The following is a 21125-nucleotide window of genomic DNA, read 5'->3' as shown; positions in this document are numbered from 1 at the left end:
TAACTCAAACAGAATATTCTTAGCCAAAGATACCAACAACCACAGATAAATAAAACTATCTATATAACTTATTCCTGATAATGGGAAGACATTCATTGAAGGTATTCATCTAAAAGGCACACATATGAAACACATATTAATTGATAACTCAGTATCCAAGAAAATAAAGGAAAAAGACCAATTAGAAAAAAGAAAAATTGAGTTTTAAAGTTGATTTGAATAGAATTATGGAACAAGTCAAAACCTGTTTGGGAGAAAGGAATAATAATGGAGAAAAATTCCAAAAAGCATTGTAGAGAAATGAAAGTTTCAGAAGAGAGGACAACCACCCACCTAGCCAGGCATAGAAACTATGGGAAAAAAATAACGGGAGGTAAAAGCCCACAAAGCCTGTACTAGCACTTCTGCTCAGACGATCACCAGGACAGGCTAATCTCAAATCATAGAAGCTGTGGGGGTTATGATGGATTGAGCCTCCAAACACGGGATATTCCACCCTTGTCTCCCAATCCCACCTTTTGTACCATATCTACCATGCCCCTCCCACTCCTACTCCTTCACCAAACATCCACACCCTAACCCCAAAACAACCACCTCTGTGTCTTCTGGACCTACTGGAAAAGGCCAGGCTGGATAAAGGCCCAGACTCGTCCAGAGCCTCATTCTCATTCCAAATCTAACAAGCTGGGTGTCTGAACCCAGACTGAGAGATATGGTCCATGAAACCAAAGAGTTGAACTATAGTCTTGCTGAGCCAACTGGGCCTGAATTGTACCTAGACAGCATATTTATCAGCACGCCCAGTCTCCCAGGGCCCCAGCTGTCCTCAGGGTCGTACACCCTGAAATGTTAGATGCTGGCCAACTGACAATGACATTCCAGAGCTGGAACTTGGAACAGTCATAAATACAAGTAATAACAAAGAAATTAGAGAATTACAGTTTTTAATCTGATCATTTCTCTAATATAGACCCTTTCCTTAAAGATATATCTTCATATATATTTTATTGACATAACTTATTAACACAGTTTACATATCTGAAGCATACTAAAATTGAACTTATTTGCAGATTTTGATGAAGAACACCTTTGAAATTATGGGAGAAAATAAAATCTTTTTGACAAGCCTAATCCAGATGGAGTATCATTGTAATTAATACCACTGTTTTTTCTGTCTCTCCACATAAATATGCATACCCCAGTATCATAAGATGACCTTGCTAATTAGGCATATATCAATTAGTGTATTAATAGAGTTGAGTTGCTTTGCATTAGGATAAGCCATGCATTCATTATCTAATTCTCATTTTGTGGCTGGAAAAAAACAAAACAAAACAACCAGAAAACAAAGAGACAAAAACAGCTGAAGTTCAAGAGCTAGATAGTGCTCAAGCTTAATTTGCATTAAGCTAACAGGATTATGGTTTCCAAAGGCATTTATTGGAAATTTTTATTCGCTAAACCAAATATGCCTTCAACTGGATTCAACAACTTCTTGAGTTTATTTCTGAGCTGTGGGCAGTTACTATAAGACTGTGTTGCCCACTTGCTGGGAATCCTACAGGTTTCTTACGCTCTCACACATGAAATTAATTTAAATCTTGTATAATTTTCACCATTTGAAGGATTCAACCCCAAAAAGAAGAAATTTTTCTGCAAATAGACAAAGATACACTTGCAGAATGGAGGCAAGGAGTGGGGGAAGATCTGAGGGAAGAATCCTGGAGGTGTGTGAGGACATAGACAAGACTTATCGAGAAAATTGGAGGTTCTGATTTATATTTCAGTTCCACTAAAATTAAAATTAGATGAAAAGCCACGTGACAGAGGGTTATTTTTGTAAGCATTCAACAACTAAATGAAATAGAAGATACAGGGAAAAAGAGCGACTAGCAGGAAAGTCAAGGGTAAGAATAGTTGCAACTAGAATTTCTCAGCTCAGTGTGGCAACCGATAGGTGAAAAACAGTGAAAGAGTCAATGCTACTGAGATTTCTGCTCTTTTTGTTAAAACTTCCATCTGTATTTAACTATTTTCATCAAAGTCATAATTTCCAATGAGACAATAGAGGGCTTTTCAAGATGTGATTTTAGCTGATTAATTTCTTCTCTCTTCTGTTCATTCACGTCTGGGATGGCCATCTGTAACCTGGTCCTCAAGCCAGGCCAGGTCTCCACGGTTCAAGCATGGAAGAAGACCTTGCTCTCTGGTGCATTTGTCTTTTTATAATGACAAAGTCCTCCTTGGCCCTGTGGGAAATTTCTCTGACCTCTGGACAATCAGGCAACCACAGTAATCAGTAGAGCCTCCATGTGAGCTCAGCATTATACCAGCAGCCAGTTTTCCTGATGCCTAAATTGGTTTCTACATAGTCCCAGAAATGTGTGATGATGATCAGATTAACAAAAGATTAATTAACGATGGACAAAGAAAGGTCAAGAATGTTTATCCAGAGCTGAAGAAAAAACTCTCAGTTCTTACCGTCATCCACAATGTCCTGGGCTGCCACGGAGTTTGTGTACACAACCAAATCAGAAAGCTCTCGGCACAGCTTCATGGTTTTCCTTCGGCGACCCAACCTGTGAAGTACACACCCAGGACTCATGACATTTTGGAGCTGAAAGAGGTTTGGGCTTTTGGTTACTGCCCCTTCCCCGTTTAAGGTAATTACATAGGGAATATCTGCCCCAGGTCCTAAGGGAGCCAGGATTAGAACCTGTGTGATTCCTAGTTCAGCACAAAATCCTACTATAGTAGACATGGCCCCCACAGCCACCCAATCCTTAATTTCACTTTCTGGCATTTAAGTTACCCCTGAGTCAACTGTGGTCTGAAAATATTCAATGGGAAATTTCAGAAATAAAGAACCCCTAAGTTTAAACTTGTGCACCATTCTGAATAGAGTGATAAATTCTTGTGCCATCAGGCTCTGTCCCACCCAGGTCGTGAATTATCCCTTTTTCTGGTGTGTTCATGCTGTATGTTCTACCTGTCAGCTAGTCATTTGGTAGCTGTCTGGTTATCAGATTGACTGTGGAGGTATCACAGTGCTTATGTTCAAGTAAACCCTTATCTTACTTAACAATGGCCATAAAGTGCAAAAATAGTGATGTTGGTCATTTGTACAGGCCAAATAGAAGCCATAAAGCGATTCCTTTAAGTGAAGAGGTAAAAGGTAAAAGGTAAGTTCTCAACTTAATAAGGAAAGAAAAAACATATACAGGGATTAGTACTGTCCATGGTTTCAGGCATCAACTGGGGGCCTTGAAATGTATTCCTCATGAGTAAGGGGAGCTATGATAATGTGGTTTTATTCATTGCTCTACCAGGAATCACAGCCTCTTCATTTGCCATGCATTTGCAAGCTCTATGGTGAAGGGCTTGATTCCCACTATTACCAGCTAGGGAGTAACACCAGAGTTCACCAGTGAACCTTTGCAGAGAGGAGAGCCTAGACTAAAATGATATAGAAACATTGCATTGTAGGTCACAAGAATTATATACCTAAAGAGAAATATGCCAAATTTCCATAGTGATTATTGTTTAGAGATATAATTACAAGTGATTTTCATTTTCTTCTTTATATTTTTTCTATATTCTTCAACTTTCTTAAAACAAATATGCATTACTTTATTTAGTGCTGTTTTCTCTTAGACGTTTTTCAAGATCTCCCTCTCCTGTAAACAACTCCTAGGATCTCCTCTACAACCTCACAAATTGTACCACTACTCTTTACCACAGTAAAGACCTCCACAGGCTTTCACATTACCCTCACATACACACACACCTTCTGCAGGGGAATATCTAACTATCAGGAACAATTCTTACTAAGGAAGACATACAAAGGGCCAATAAACACATGAAAAGGTGCTGAATATCATTATTCATTAGGGAAATGCAAATGAAACACCACTTCGCACCCACTAGCATAGTTATAACCAAAAAGGCAGACAATAACAAGTGCTGACAAGGATAAGGAAAGATTGAAACCTTAGATATTTTGGGGGGAATGTAAAATGGTACAACTGCTTTGGAAAATGGTTTTGGCAGGTCCTCAAAAAGTTAAAAGTTACCCTATCACCCAGCATCTCCACTTCTAGGTACATCCCAAGAGAAATAAAAACATATGTCCACATAAAAACTTGTATATGAATGTTCGTAGCAGTATTACTAATAACAGCCAAAAAGTGAAAACAACCTAAACATCCTTTAACTCATGAATGAATAAGTAAAATGCAGTATCTCCATACAATGGAATATTATTCCTCAATAAAAAGGAAAGAAGTACTTGTAAATGGTACAACATGGATGAATCTTGAAAACATTATACTAAGTAAAAGAAGCCAGATGCAAAAGGCCAAATATTGTATGATTCCATTTATACACAATGTACAGAAAAGACAAAACTATACAGATAAAAAGTATGGCCGGGCGCGGTGGCTCACGCCTGTAATCCTAGCACTCTGGGAGGCCGAGGTGGGCGGATCATTTGAGCTCAGGAGTTCGAGACCAGCCTGAGCAAGAGTGAGACCCCATCTCTACTAAAAATAGAAAGAAATTATACAGACAGCTAAATATATATATAGAAAAAATTAGCCGGGCATGGTGGCGCATGCCTGTAGTCCCAGCTACTCGGGAGGCTGAGGCAGGAGGATTGCTTGAGCCCAGGAGTTTGAGGTTGCTGTGAGCTAGGCTGACGCCACGGCACTCACTCTAGCCTGGGCAACAGAGTGAGACTCTGTCTCAAAAAAAAAAAAAAAAAAAAAAAGTAAATTAGTGGCTGCCAGAGGTTGAGGGAGAAGTGAGCTGGGAGTGATTGTTAATGAGTAAAGAGCTTCTTTTGGGGGTGGTGAAAATGTTCTGGAATTAGATAGTGGTGATTAGATTTATTTACTCAATAAATATTTATTGAGCACCTATTGGAGATAAGACAGTGAACAAATCAGACAAATATCCCTGCCCTAATGGTACTTATACACATTCAATTAAAAAAAAAAATAAGAATAAAATGCTCCAATAGTTCATTTTGCCAAGAATGGAGGCATGAACATAGACAAGTATAAAAATCAATGGAAAGAAAGAATACATGTTCCTCCTTTTCAGGAAATTCCATAACCACTGGTGAAAATCTGGTTTTGCACAGGCTAACGATTATAAATAAATCAGTATGAAGCCATACCTAGAAATTGTAAGTAAAACTATAAGACACTCCATGATATGGAGAAATTCAACATAAAGTTATCTCTGTTTAGTTCTCATCCTAGAGGTGGGTTAGGATACTGAAGTCCCAAAATGGCACCATCAGATGTGCTCAGGCCCTCGTTACTATCATGGGCAAATCGATAATTGACACAAGGGCGGCATGCAACATGATTCCATGTGATGCCCGTAGCGATGTCTCATTTGTACACGTTCAGATTATTGTGGCTTTCCTCAAACACTGTCCTTTCCCTGGCCATACATTTCAGAGTTAAGCCTTTCTCAAACTTGCATTTGAGAACATTCACAGCAGAGGTCTCCCAGAAGGTGATCCTATTTCTCTTTTATCCTTTACTGTAACCACCTGTTCAACTTTCTGTTCCCTAAGTGTAGGGACCACATACACCTCCTCTGCCTTTATTAATTAGTTATTATTTTATGTATATGTATTCTGTGGGAGCTCAAACATGAAGTTTAAATATAAAATATAAATTAAATATAAGAGTTCCTACAGGGTCTCTATGTTTCTTGTTTCATCTTTCAATGGAGGCACAGGTGCATGTGTACGTATCCATATCCATCTATCTGTAATATAATTTACATTTCTTTATGAGACGTATGGTATAAATAAACTGCCAGAAAATCATACATCAGATCATGTGTCACAATTTAGGTTCTGAAAATATAGTCATGTTACTCATCACAAAAACTATTGGCAACAATAAAGAAAACAGTAGTTAATATTTCGGGGCACTTGTTTAATTGGGCCAGGGCTTATGGAGCAAATTAGTTTAATACCTTTAATCCTTACAATGACCCTAAGAGACCAATATAAATGTGGAGCCTAACTTGTCCCATGTTAAAGTTGATAAGTGGAGGAACAAGAATTTGAAGTGTTGCTGATTTCAAATCCCTGGCTCCTGACATGTGCTGAGCATCTATCTGTCTTCTCCCTCAGTCTCCTGCGAGAGCCCTCTTGGACTGGTTTGTGTGGCCTCCTCCCTCTTCTCTGTACCTTTTAATTGACAACTGCTACAAGAGTTGTTTGTTCTTGAAGAGCTCGTTCTGTGCCAGGCACAGTGCTAAGTTCCCTCATACAGTCATCTCATATCCAGTTGATCTTCACATGTCCCACACTACACCGAGCACTTTACCTTGTAAGCCAATTCTCTAGACATGAGCGAGTGAAACAGCCAAGCTAGCAGGGATAGAGAGGCCCCAGGAGTGTGAGCCAGAAACTTGGAGATGCTTTCTTACCTGCACAGCTGGCCAAACTCCTTGCCAGGATTCTGCTGCACATCCTCCTCATCATCAGTACTATAAGATTTAGACTGTGATTTTGTTGTTTTCTGCCAGAAAAATCATAGTAAACTTAACAAACTCACTGTATCAGTTACATCAACAACATACAAAGAATGGACTGGGTTTTAAAATGCACATACATGCAAGCACAATAACTTGGAGGTAAAAAATTGACCAAGTATTGAAGTTTGCATTACCATTAGTAACAACCATGTCCAAGGCCATAATTATATTAAAATATTAATGCAAAATTGAGGGTTTCCTGCTCAGAAACTGACTTCTAAGCCACAAAAAATTGAGGTATTAGAGAGACTTTATTAGGCGTGAATTTGAAGGCCTCTACCAGAGGTAGGGTCAAAGTTACAGTATCTATTTAAATGACTATAAGGGACAAAATGTACTTTTGTAAAGTAAGCTCACTATTGATTAATGAATTATAAAAGGCAGATTTGGTTTTTTTAAAAAAGACATGTAGTAGCTTTTAAAAAATGAATAACTAGCTGGGTATGGTAGCTCACACCTGTAATCCTAGCACTTTGGGAGGCTGAGGTGGGAGGATCGCTTGAGCCCCCAGAAATTCAAGAACAGCCTGGACAATAGCAAGACCCCGTCTCTACAAAAGCTTTTAAAAATTATCTGGGCATGGTAGTGCATGCCTGTAGTCCCAGCTACTCAGAGGCTGAGGCAGGAGGACTGCTTGAGCCCAGGAGTTGAAGGCTGCAGTGAATTATGATGACCTCACTATAGACTGGGCAACAGAGCAAGACCCTGTCTCAAAAGAATAATGACCATTCCTGACTTTGATCAGTATGTACTCAAATGATTATCTAAATCAAACTGTGCTTTTGAGATTTTGACCCATTTTCATTTTTAGCAGCAGACTAAAAATTGCTACCCACAAGATACAGGCTGAAAGCCTCCAGAACTAACCTGGTATCTTCTGGACAGAGTAGCTGTTTGATACAAAACCTTTTTGGGATGATGTGGTTTCACCCCCACCAATTTGGAGGTAGCCTGAATATTAAGGCAACGCATAGCCTATATAAATGACGGGGAGGGACCACACTAATCGTTGCAGAAAAGCTTGCGATTAAAAATATAGCTTCTGTAAGCAAAGGTGAGACCCTTAGACAGAGTACCCTGTACATCTGGGGAAATGGCTTAGAAAGGGAAAGGGGACTCTGTCCCCATATTACCATAGGACCAAATCTCCTTCCAGATTTCCTCATATTCAACAAATAATAATAATAATAAAAAGCTACACTGTTGGCACAAACACACTCAACTCTCTACTGCACTGACAGTGAGGTACCAGTTTGGTTTGGAACCTTCTCAGCTACAACTTTGACCCTGCCCCTCACAGGGTGTTATTTATGCCTGAGAACCTCAGTATGCATGGTAGGGGAGCCCTGCCTTCCGATGAGCTCGCGTTCCAGCCTGCCCTTTCACCCTGCTTGTAAATTGGTTAACCTCTCTAGCTTCCTATTGTGTTTTTAGAAAGGGTATGGCAATAACATCCATTTCAAAGTACTATTGTTATGATGATTAAATGAAATGGCATAGAAAGTCATTCTGTAAGCTATATACATTAATTTCACACTCAAAATACTGTTGATATTTATAAAAATAACCTGCAAATAGTCTCGTGGACAGCTATTATTCTTATGCCTTGAGGCATCATAAATTCTAATTCTATAGTAGCTGAAGTATTCCCTAAAACATTTACTTTGAAAAACAATTTTAATTTTAATGACAAGTTGTAATACAGACTGAAACATTATCTAATTCCACATATAGTTAGTAATTTGAGTTATACAATAAATGTATCTTTTTAAAATTCATTTTTTATTATAAAATGCCAAAAGTAGAAATAAGAAATGAATCACCAATGACATATAACATTCAGAGAAATATTTTGTACATACAGTTTTGACACATCTTATCATAATTATCATACCATATAACACACTTTTTATCTTACTTTTTTCATTTAATGTTTTGCATGTTGAGCTCTTCAGGGTGATCATCTTTTAATGGCTGCATGCTTGTCTATTATGTGACTGAATCACATTATACTTAACCAGTCTTTATGGGTGAACATTTTGGTTGTTTTTAATTTTTTGTTATAATGACAATTTGCCCAACCTATTAATAAATTATCTCACTGACGGGCAGGAAATTCCAGATAAGACATTCCTTAAAGTAGAAATGGCCTTACAGAAACCTCATGCACAATGTATTAATAAAGTTCACCATCTAATAATTGCTTTCTTGCATATCATTTGTTACTTTTTTATTGAAGTGTAACATACATTTAGAAAAGTGCATCAATGATGACTTTTCACAAAGTGAAACCACCCAAGTGAGGCAATGGAGTATTATCTGCCTCCCACCAGAAGCCTTCTGATCCTCCCATTCAGTCATTACTTTCTCTCCAAAGCTAACGACTATTCTGATTTCTACCTTACAGGGTCTTTTGCCCGGTTTTGAATTTCATATAAATGGAATCAAACTGTACTCTCTTGGGTCTGGCTTATTTTGCTCAATATCCTGTTTATAAAGATCATATTATTGCATATAGTCATAATGTTGTCATGTTCAAGGCTAAGTATTCCCTATGAGAATCTATTACAATTTTTATTCATTCTGTTGTTGATGGATATTTGAACTGTTTTACTTTTTTCCTATTTGTACTATTACAAATAATGCCACTATAAATATTGTTGTTTCTGTCTTTTGACATATACCTAAGGGAACTGCTTTGTCGTAGTTACAGTTCAGCTTTAGCAGATACTGTGAAACATTAATCGCACAAATGTACATATCTACAAGCAGTATATGAGAGTTCAAGTTGTTCAGCATCCTCACCAACACTTCGTAATTGCCATCTTTTGTGTGTGTGTTGGGTGTATATGGAATCTCCTTGTCATTTTTATTTGTGTTTCCCAGAGAACTGATAAGGGTGAGCCTCTTTTCTTTATTAGACATATGGATAACCTCTTTTGTGAAGTGCCTGTTTAAGTCATTTGCCCATTTTTAAAAAATTAGGTTGCCTAATGGCTGTAGGAGCCATTTATATATTCAGGATGTAATATATATTATATATATCCTTTTTAATAACATATTCATTATGTGTTGAATATGTGCATTTAAAATATTAAATATATATTCTTTGGGGTATGTTATTGGACATTCATATTTAAAATATTCTTTCTCAGTATGCAACTTGATATTTGATACTTTTGATGAATGGAAGTTCTTAAATTTTAAAGTAGTTTAAGTATCAATCTTCTCCTTTACTGGGGTCCCGTTTAAGGAATCTTCAGTTATTCCAAGGTCGTGATGATATTCTCCTATTATAATACCTTCCAGAATCTTTACATTAATTGAATTATGCATATTTATTACTCTTAATTCATACCTTATGTTTTCCAAAGTTGGTCATGAGGGATCGCCCATGTGATTTCTTCCCACTTTCCTTCACATCTGGATTCTGAGTAAATAAAGGCATAATGTAACTATTTTTTTCTTCGCTTTTGTTTTTTTCTTACCTCTAGTAGAATAGCAGGGACACCTTCTCCTCTCTTCCATTTTCCTGTAGGTGGGAAGCAAGCAGACCCTGCTCATTCCCTTTTGCTCCTCCTCTACTACCACAAAGGTGGCTACATCTGCCTCCAGAGAGGGACACATGGGCATGGAGAGGCCTGGGTGCCAGCCAGGACACAGCAGCTGCCCACAGGTTCCCAAAGCTGGAGTCAGGGGCTCTCAGCAATGCCCAGCTGTGCCAGCCCTCACACTGCATAATGCAGGAGGTGTTCTGAGTGGGGATAAATCATTTCCAGTTAAGAGTAGATTTAATTTTAGAAAATGACGAAAAGTCATTAAGAGCCAATTCTGTTGAATAAAGAAAGTGATCACATTGACTGAACATTGCTATTGGAATTTTAAAACATTAAAAATAAATAAAATCCAAGCATATCTTTCAGGTGATAAGATTGTTTGTTTAAAGTAAACCACAGCAAAGTTTATCTGTACATTGAAATAATTCCCTCTGTGGTGAGCACTAGAAAGAGGTATTATAACCTCTGAATTTTTCCTCACCTGGGTTAATTTTCCAGGTGAGAGATCCTAGGCCAGCAATCCTTGCAGGAGCCTATGTCTCATTAGGGAACAGAAAGGCCCCCTACTAAGAGGGTTTAGACTCTTATTCAATTGTTATCCCTAAAAATATGCTAGGTAGTTCATTGCTGATGACATGGTATAAAGAGACCAGCAGACTCTACCTGCCCAGGATTCCAGCTAAACAGAGGAGAAACAGAGATAACCACATAAATGGAATAAATGTGGGTGAGCAAAACCACTTAAAACCAACAGGTTGGGAAGGGCATCTGCACATGTCCATAGACACTAATCAAAGAAGCAGTTAGAGGTGAGAAGAGGATGGGAGGAGTCCAAGAACTGGTTGGAGAAAGAGCAATTCAAAAACACTGGAGGGTAGGAGTGAGGGCGTTACAGGGGGACGGAAGTTAACTGTCGACTGGTTCTTGTACGTTCACGCCAGTCAACAGTTAACTAACATGTATACCCATTGCCTTTGAAGGCCTATTAAAGCTGATCACTAACTGTCAAAAACTCTGAAATCAAGCAGGTAGCTAGATATGGTCATAGAAGTACCACTGTTAGCAGACCCAGTTCTGCCCCCAGGTAGCTGCATAGCCTTTGGCAAGCCCCTTCTCTTGGTCTCGGTTTTCTTATCCATGAAATGGAGCAAGTAACCTGTGAGCTCCTTTCTACTTGTAGTAGCCCATTTATTAATAGGGGGACCATGTCATTTATTATCCATGACAGGAACATTTTAAGAATAAAATGGGGCACTTTTAATGTATTTATTAATAGTAGGTCCCTACTATACCCTAACGATAATGCTAAGTGCATTACATGTATTTTCATTTAATATATACAACCACCCCTGGAGATAACTATGATTAAAATCCCAATTTCACAGAAAAGCTGAAATATATTGAAGTTAGATAATAGCTCCAAGATACAAAGCCAGTTGGTGATAAAACAGGGTTCTGTCTAGCTCTAAGTCTTTCCTCTGGCTTTCTCCCGCTACCCAACATCTTCCACCTCATTCCCCCTCTTTACACAGGACTTAGATGTCCATAGCCATCTACCCCCACCTTTGACCTCTCCCTGAGCATCAGCACCACATCTTTCATTAAAATCATGGGTAAGACATTGTCCTAGGAACTTGGCATGTATACAAGGGTGACAGCAAATAAGCAAGATGCAGACTCTGTCCTTCCAGGGCTTGCTATCCATTGGTGGAGACAATCACTATATGGGGAACTCTAAGGGCACTGCAGGATGGCGCAGGGAGGCCATCTACCCAGACTTGAGGACTAAAGAGGACTGCAAGGGGACATGATGCAAAAGCTGAAACTGGAAGGTGAGTAGACGTTCTCTGTGTGAAATGGGGAAGAGGAAGTGTGTTGTGGCCAAGAAAACAGCAAACACAAAGACCAGGTAGTAAGGGCATGGTACCTTCCAGGAAATGAAGAAAGTGGGAGTGTGTATGTGTGTATTTATACACACGGGCACTGTGTAGTCTGTTATCAGTGGGGTTTAGAACATGCAGGGAGGATCTTCTGGGCTATTATCTCTGAATTTGAGCTTAATCTTCCAAACTATAAGGAGCCCTTGAATGGTTGAAAACAGAATGACACGATCAGTTGGACATTTCTGAACTGTCATGGTGGTGGTGGTATGAATGAGACCTTGGAGGCGCCAGGGCAGCTGAGAGCTGCAAAAGCCCGGTGAAGGACTCCTTACAGTTATCCAGGCACCAGCAGTTCAACTGTGAAGAAAGGAGATTTATGGACTCTTAAGAACTCTTTCCTGTGTCAACTAGGTTCTTCCAGCTTGAAAGAGAATTTTATTATTTTTCTTCAGGGCTCTCCAGGAAAAAGACAGCACAAGTAAAACAATCCTGCACTGCTGACTGACAGTCTAGGAAAGTGGAAGCAAAGAGATGGGCTGCCCTGAGCCGCACTCGGCACATTCTCAGCTTCGGATTTAAACATACGTACGTATCTGGCACAGGTGGACTTGTCTCAACGGTAATTTGCCTCCACTTGCCCACTGAACCAGAACCATATTTTAAAAACACAGCAGCTAACACTTTTTAGCCCAGTTTCTTAAAGTCACAGGCACCATTTATTTTATATTAATCTAATGCCTTCTCTCAGTCACCCCAATTTAACGGAAAGTAAAAAATAAGAAAAAAGGGGATGAGTTTTGCTCTATTACATCTCTGAAATTTGAAGTTCCCTTAAAATTTTACCTGATGGGGAAATTGTCATTAGGATCTCTTCGATGAATAGCGGGGGAAAAAAAAAAAAAAGAGAGATGGGCTTAATTTGTTTCTTCCAAAACATCCAAGACCTGTGGTTGCCTTTGCACTTGGAAAGATCTAGGATGGGGCAAAGACTTCTCTAAACACATGAGGGGAAGTGACTGGCCCAGACTGGCCAATGAGAGTTCACTGAGGACAAGAAGCAGAATCAAGCTGGGCTAACCGAATGTGATCCCACAGGCCTGTGTGTGGTTGAAAATAAGCAACTGGAGGGGAGGAGAGGGAGAAGATTATTACTATTTATAAAAATTTTAAAGAAAACCCAAAACTATATATGATAAACTGTAAGGGCAGTAATGCTGTGATTGATCTTTTGGTTGTCTCCCCACAATCTACCCACCCTTCTAGCATGCAGTTTCAGAGATGCTGACCTTGGCACCAGTTCCAGAGTAAGATCTCATTGGCATCAGCAAGCCAATGTTATCCCGTGCCCTGACCAAACTATTGTTTCAGGAAGGACACTTACCCAAGGCCCCAGTGATTAGCTTAGGGAAAGGGACACGAGCTAGGTTGCCCAATCAGAGCTAAGCATGGGCTCTGGTTTGCTGGTTGGGGCAGATAGGCTGTCTCACTCTCTGGATATGGACCAAAAAACATAGCTCATGGGCCTATTGGCAGTCACCCTGCAACCACTGAGGAAAGGAGAACCAGACTTGGGATGCTACTAATGGCATGATAAAGTAAAAAGATAGGTCTCTGATGATACCATTAAGCCTCTGAATTAAGCCCATCCTGAAGGCTGCTCTGTAAATGAACTTTCCACCTACCTAACTCAACATCTTTCTCCATCATTTAAGCTATTTTGAATTAGGTTTTCTATATCTGGAAACAAAACAGACCTGAAAAACAGCCTAGGATCTAGAGGGCAACCACCATTGCTGAGTGATTACTTGGATTCAAGGGTGGTCACTTCCATATGTTCTTCCCTCTATCTGAGGATCACTGAGCCCTGGAAGACATGTGGTGGTAGCAGGGAAGGCTGCCATTAGCTGAGCCAACAGCTACATGGATCTTCTCTGGGCCAGACTAAATGCCCTCATTGCCTGACAATGGGAGCATCACTAAACCCACTATCCAGCTTCCCTGCCCATTTATGATATTTTTATTAGGAAGCAGAGCTAAAAATCTCAGCCAGAGCCCAAACCATCCACTCATTCATTCAGTCAACAACTATTTATGAAGGTCTTACTAAGCCCCAGTCACTATACAAACCAGAAAAACAATGGTTTTCAAGACAGACATGGTTCCTGTCTTCATGGGATCCAGTCTAGTTGTGAAGACAGACACTGAACAAATTGCAATGTATGTTTTAAAAAAAACTGCAGAAAGGAGAAGATATAACAGGCTACCATGGACAATATAAAGGGAATAGCTAACCTAGTCCAGGGGTCAAGCCAGGACTCATTCAGGATACCCATGAAAGCTAGAATTTAAAAGACTAGGTAGGAGTTAGCTAGAACAGATGTCAGAATAGGGTGTTCCAGACAGAAGAAATGGAATGTGAGGAAGACTGGGACATACAAAGGCAATAGTGGCTGGTGTGACAATATGGAAGATGGTAGGACAGGGAAACAAATGGGAGATCCTAGGCTGGAGATACAGGCAAAGATACAATGATGCAGGTCCTTGAAAGTTTGGTTAAAGAGTTTGCAATTTATCCCAAGCATAATTGGAAGCCACTGAAGAATTTTAAACAGTGGAATAACATGATCAGATATCCATCTTTTAAAAATCATACTGATTTCAGAGTGGGGATTAGATTGAAGACGGCAAGAGAAGTCTAGATGAGAGGTGAGCTTGGTCTAGATTAGGACACAGCCACGAATAGAAGTGAACAGACTCAGGAGGTGCAAGCTCCAGATGCTGATTGGACATGGGAGGTGGGAGGGTGAGTGCACGGTGGCTGAAACCTCTTCCCTTATGGGAGTGTGCATTGGGAAGATGAGTCGAGGGACACTGTGCCTTGTCCTGAGGGTCCCAGTAAAGCAGTATTTGAGTCATTTCCACCCCCACCCACCCATCTACTTGTAACTATTTCTCAAATAATTTTGCACTCAGAGATTTTCACTTCTCAAGCAATATGAAGATAGAAATGGAAGAAGCTAGAGAAGCATTTCACAAATGACAAATGATTGGAAACAAAGTATGCAGTACTTTCCTTTCCTGTCAAAAGACAAATACAAGAGGGAACCATATACCTGCTTTAGGTGTGCATTTAAGCCTTCATGCGTTGCCTTCAGTAGTGCCCTCACTGTGAAACTATCAGGATCTTCTTTATCTCGAATTTGAGATTCTTTTAACAGTGACTCCAGTTTTTTCCTTATGAAAGATTCCACCTGATGCTCAGTGGTCCCATTATTCTGCAAAGAATTAAGTAATGCAAATGATTTTCCTTAAGAAACACAGAATCCATTAGAATGCACCCTTTGATCAAGCTACGATTGCTTTCATAATTTCATTATTTTCCGATTACCTGTAGGAAATTAAGCTCATTGTACCATTTTGGTCCTCCTTCCTCCACAAATCCTATAATAATCATTACTGTTTATTAAGAACTCATTTTCTGCCAGCTACTCTTCGTGTGACTGCATTCAACTCTCAAGAACCTTATAAAGTCTTATTATCATTTCCACTTCAGTGATATAGAATCTGATGCATAGAGAAATTAAGATACTTGCTCAAGGCTACAGAGCTAGCAAGTAACTCAGGCAGCATCAAAACTCAGGACTCCAAAGCCCTTCCCACTGTGCTATTTCATGCTTTTTTTTTTTTATTTTTTATTATTATTATTTTTTTTTTGAGACAAAGTCTTGCTCTGTTGCCTGGGCTACAGTGTCGTGGCGTCAAGCTCACAGCAACCTCAAACTTCTGGGCTTAAGCAATCCTTCTGCCTCAGCCTCCCAAGTAGCTAGGACTACAGGCATGTGCCACCATGCCCGGCTAATTTTTTTCTGTATATATTTTTAGCTGTCCAGATAATTTCTTTCTATTTTTAGTAGAGACGGGGTCTCACTCTTTTTCAGGCTGGCCTTGAACTCCTGACCTCGAGCAATCCTCCTGCCTAGGCCTCCTAGGATTACAGGCGTGAGCCACTGTGCCTGGCCATATTTCATGCTTTCAATAGGTGGAAGGCCAGGGAAAGTTTTTTGAGACTAAATTTTCTAAACCTACATAGGTGAGTTTGAGCAAAAGTGTGCAATTAAAAAAAAATCACTTTCTTTACTTTCTTCCAATGCTATGGAAATTTCTAGAGTTGAGGATTATTTTAGGATAAAATTTCTTTCTTATCTCCAACTCCACTATATGATTAGAGGAAATTCAATACTTAACTTGTACCATGATTTGCCATTATAATTATTAATACTTTAAGATCACAACTAATTTTAAGGGTTTTGGATAATAGAGCTACACCTGTGTCCAGATGATGACTCATACAATTGTGAGATGATCAAGGGATATAGATTCCTTTGAAGTCTTGTTTAGCACAGCTTTTTAGCCACCTAGCTCTACCTGAAGCCAACAGGCCTAGCATCTATTCACTGCTCTTCTGCTCTTCAAATATGCCCACCCCTCCCTCTGCCCAGTACCTCTCTGTAAATTCTTCAACCACTTGCCAAAGACCAATCCATGCAAAGGTGAGGAAAGGACTACTCCTCCCTAAGAACAATTCCCACATTCTTCACCAAAAGCTTAAGACCATTTTTCCATTTGCAAATGTATTTTTAAGAGGTCATTATATTTGAATGCTACAAAATGAGTAGCTTTCCAATAATGAATTCATTTTCAAAAAATCCTATATAAAGCAATATGAATGCCCTAAGGCAAAATTTTTAAAAATCTACAACAGGATAGCTATTGAATTTCCCTATAGCACTATCACATGCATTAATATCTTTAACATACCCAATGAATGAGGCACTCCACTTCACTGGAGACCCTCAGGTCTGGAAGAGGGCACAAAGATGAGAAAGAGGTGGCCTTTGACATCAGAAGGGAAACCCCATTATGCTAGCAAAAGCATGTTCCCAAATATCTTACCTTGCTCTCCACAGATCCCTACAAAAGCACAAACACCCAGTACAACAGAGGTTCTGAGAATAAAACACGGCATTCCTGCCTCAGTGACAGAAAAGGCCTCACCAAACAGGTGGGAACTGACTGGGATTCTCATGGTGATTATTTCAATAATGACGGAGAGAGGGGCTTTCCTCTCATCCATAGTTCTAACAAAGGATTTAGATGCGTAAAGCATGTTCTGCAAACACAAGGAGCACACGAATTTTCCTAGAGCAGGAGTGGAGGAAGGTAGTGGCAGATAAAGTACCTTGGAGAACGGAGGGACTTGAAAGCAAGAGTCTGAGAGTCTCTGATGAGAGTGGACAAGTGCCTGAGGAATACTCTAGAAATAATATTAATCGGGCAGTGTGTGGTAAAAGAGGAAGGGTGTCTGCAGATGAAAAGCCAAACACACTAGTCCCCACGGCAGGCACTAAGTGCCTAGGCTAGTGTGCTAGAGGATTTAATAAAGATGAGCAAAAGTTTGAGAGCAAAACTCATTTTGCATGAAACAAACATGGAGTGAGCTTCTGCTACGTGTTACGGAGGAACACTGCCACTTCACAGAACCCTCAGCGTCACGGAGAAGGCTGACCCCTCAATGGATAGTTACACACACAAGAACAAGCAGAGTGGCATAGTGGAGTGTGCGGGGTGCCATGTGCACACAGAAGAGGGCACTTTGCCCAGCCTCGGGGATTCAGGAGACTGCCAGGAGCAGAGGACACCTGAGCCACGCCTTAAAAGATGAGTGTATTAGTTTCCCGTGAATGCTGTAACAAATCACCATAACCTTGGTAGCTTAAAACAACAGAAATTTATTTTCTCACAGAGGCCGAAAGTATGAAATGAAGGTGTTGGCAGGGCCACACTCTTTCCAAAGGCTCTAGGGACGGATCCCTCCTTGCCTCTCCCAGCTTATGGGGGCTCCAGGTATTCCTTGGCTTGTGGCAGCGTCACTCCAATCTCTGCCTCCGTCTTCACACGGCCTTCTCCTGTGTGTCCCCCTCCTGTCCGTATCATCTCTTCTTACGAGCACACTTGTGATTGGACTTAGGACTCACCTGGTTAGTCCAGAATTATATTATCTTGAGATCCTTAACTTAATTACATCTGCAAAGCCCCTTTCTCTAAATACTGTCGCATTTACACATACCAGGGGTTAGGACTTAGACCTATCTTCTAGTGGCCAAGTCAACCCGCTACAACAAATAAGAGCTGATCATCTGGCAAAGTGCAGAAGAACAGCATTTTCATGTGAACAAAAGCGTGGAGAAAACAAACAACATCAAAATAACCAGTAACCATATGAACATGAAGAAAAGAGCCACAGTAGAACATAGAAAAAGCAACTAAGACTGTATACAGTAGTCCCCGCTTATCTGTGGGGGATATATCCCAAAATCCCCCGTGGATGCCTGAAACCACGGATAGTACCGAACCCTATTCATACACTACTTTTCTTCCTGTATAGTAATGGATGGATACCCTGGACAAAGGGATGATTCATGTTCCAGGTGAAATGGAACAGGAGGGTGCAAGATTTCATCATGCTACTCAGAACGGTACACAATTTAAAACTTATGAATTGTTTATTTCTGGAATTTTCCATTTAATATTTTTGGACCACAGTTAATCATGGATAACTAAACTGTGGAAAGCAAAACCGCAGATAATGGGGGACTACTGTCTTGTGCCAAGGGTCACAAAGCACCGTCACATAATAATACTTCATCTGAGCCGACAAACACCTTTTAAAGTAAGCACTGGAATTAGCTCATTCTTTCTCATAACGACACAGAGGCAGAAAGATTCAGCAACTCTGAACACACATGCCTATCAAAGGGCTGAACTGGAACTTGAACCCAAGAAATTGTGTCTTTTTTGCCACATGATACTGCAGCCATCTCTTTTATATTGTTACAGAAAAAGATAAATTCGTAAGTCAAACTAATCATGAGCATACCTGGGTGGAGTGATTTGTGCCTGTAATCCCAACTACTCGGAAGGCTGAGTAGTAAGGATCACTTGAGGCCAGGAGTTCAAGACCAGCCTGGACAATATAGCAAGACCCCATCCCTAAAAAATTTTTTTTAAATTAGCCATGGTGGTGCTCACCTATAGCCCCCAGCTACTCAGGAGGCTAAGGCAGGAGGATCACTAGAGCCCAGGTTTCTGAGGCTGCAGCGAGCTGTAATCACACTACTGCACTCCAGGCTGGGCAACAGAGTGAGACCCTGTCTTTAAAAGAAAAAAAATAATCATGAGCAGGCTCATGTTTTAAACAACAATTATTCCTGTCCTGAAACCCGGGAAATACATCACTGTAATCCCTCTGGGGAAAACAGTAGGTTTCACTTAAGGTCAGAAGCAGATCCAAGAAAGGAGCTCCAGGTCTCTAACCTCTAGTGGATTCGATCAAGTGACCCAGAGCCTGGTGGAGAGCGTGTTTGTTGGGAGAATAGAGAGAAAGCGTGTGAGAGCACCTAGCGTGCCCAGTCTCACACAGGAGGCTCTGAATGAGCATCCATTTCCTTCTCTCGCTCAGGGCCTCACAAACAGTCTGAGACAGTAAGGAGATGAACTGCAGCCATTATGCCAAGTCGCTTTCACTGTCAGCACAGCAAGGCTCAAAATACAAAGCCAGGACCGACTGGCACCAGTAAAATAATGAATGCTTAACACAAAGGCTATAACTATTCACTTCACATCCTCTGAAGGCTGGTAGTTGCTGAAGGAATGATATCTCTGCCTGTTGATCTTTTTATTCTCTGTGATTTACAGCACAAGAAAACGGGCAGTCATGGAGAACAAATAAATGTGTGGCTGAGGTTTCATTAATATATTATCATTCGGTCCTGGAACCCGGTGGCACTACTGAAAGGAAGCTGAGACAGACACTTGACCTAGAGACCTCCAGCCACCGTGCAGCTGTGGCAGAGACCACTGCTGAAAGCCACACGTATCTTGCTTTTTTGTTCTCTGGGCCAGGGGGACAGGAAGGACGGTGCAGCTGAGGGGGAAGGGGAGGCAGCCATCAATATGGTCAGGAGGAGTTTCCACCAGAGTAGTAACCACAGGTCCCAGTTCCCTTTTCTGAGAGGTAAATTGGATACAGGAGTCTTTCTCTACCATGGATCAATCAATGACACACACAAACACATTCTCATTTTGTCTCCAGCATGAAATTAAAGCATCGCTGAAAAAGCAGAGGGCTGCCCCAAACCACAACCGTCCTTCCCAACTGGGAAGAAGCAGGAAAGGGGAGAGACTGGGTTGGAGGGGCCTTGCTCCTTAAGAGGGACCCTTTCAAACAGCAGCACTCTAGCTCCACTACACACTGGAATCACCAGGGACTGCTCAACATTCTCAGGCCATACCCCAAACCAATACAACAGAATCTCTCAGCTGGAACCCAGACACTGGGATTTTTAAAAGCTCCCCTGTCATTCCAATGTGCAAAGTTGAGGATCTCTGCTTTAAAAAACAAACAAACAAAAACCAAAAAACCAAAAAACTGGAGTATCTCAACATCCTCAAAAGTCTTTTCTTTCTCCTTTTGGACTAGAGTCTGGAGACAGGAAGAACAATATTGCTGCCCTTTGTGAGCGCCTTACAGCTGCCCAAGCCCTTGAAGGTCTCGGGCTGCAGAGCAGCTGCTTCTCAGCCATTCGCGCCTGTGCCTCTGCTCCTGTCCTCTACTGTTGCCTGCTTGCTCCTTTAGCTCACTTAAAACATGTTCTTCTGTCTAAGGACCAGTCGTATCACATACTAGAAACATCGGCAACCTTCCAGAGATCTTCCAGGTCACCTTCCTCATTCCCTAACCCTTGTTGCCAGGGCTCCCATCATGCCCAGCACGTGAGCATTTCCACTCAGACTGAACACTTTCAGTAGCAAGAACTCACAATCCCAAGAGGTAAAACCCACCCCCTCTGGGAGTGCGGATACATTTTAAACTACCAAGATTCATACTCCTTAAAATGGCTCAAAGCATAGAAGGTATAACTTAGGAAAGAAGATGAAACTGTAGCTAAAGTAGTGAGAAAGGAGGAAAATGAATAAAATGTACAGTGAGCAATAGATACACACAGACTAAATCTTGGCTTTAAAGCATAAGACAAAAGTTTCTACAAGTTACTGTACTAGG

The 21125-nt window shown here is 40.6% G+C and overlaps 1 protein-coding gene across 2 annotated transcripts in view; it reads right to left on the bottom strand.

The window, feature by feature from the left end:
- Positions 1–21125, bottom strand: part of PLCH1 (phospholipase C eta 1) — a 184161-nt gene that overhangs the window by 15559 nt on the left and 147477 nt on the right. For both annotated transcript variants that reach the window (XM_069473063.1, XM_069473064.1), the window contains exons 11-14: positions 15118–15279; positions 9923–9994; positions 6457–6548; positions 2482–2579 (exon numbers count right to left, since the gene is read on the bottom strand). In XM_069473063.1, the coding sequence (XP_069329164.1) occupies positions 2482–2579; positions 6457–6548; positions 9923–9994; positions 15118–15279 (424 nt within the window). The remainder of the gene's footprint in view (positions 1–2481; positions 2580–6456; positions 6549–9922; positions 9995–15117; positions 15280–21125) is intronic.

This window comes from Eulemur rufifrons, chromosome 7, assembly GCF_041146395.1.
Source record: "Eulemur rufifrons isolate Redbay chromosome 7, OSU_ERuf_1, whole genome shotgun sequence".
Lineage (NCBI taxonomy): Eukaryota > Metazoa > Chordata > Mammalia > Primates > Lemuridae > Eulemur > Eulemur rufifrons.
The sequence above is the reverse complement of the archived record's forward strand: the minus strand, read 5'-3'. Positions and strand labels throughout refer to the sequence as shown.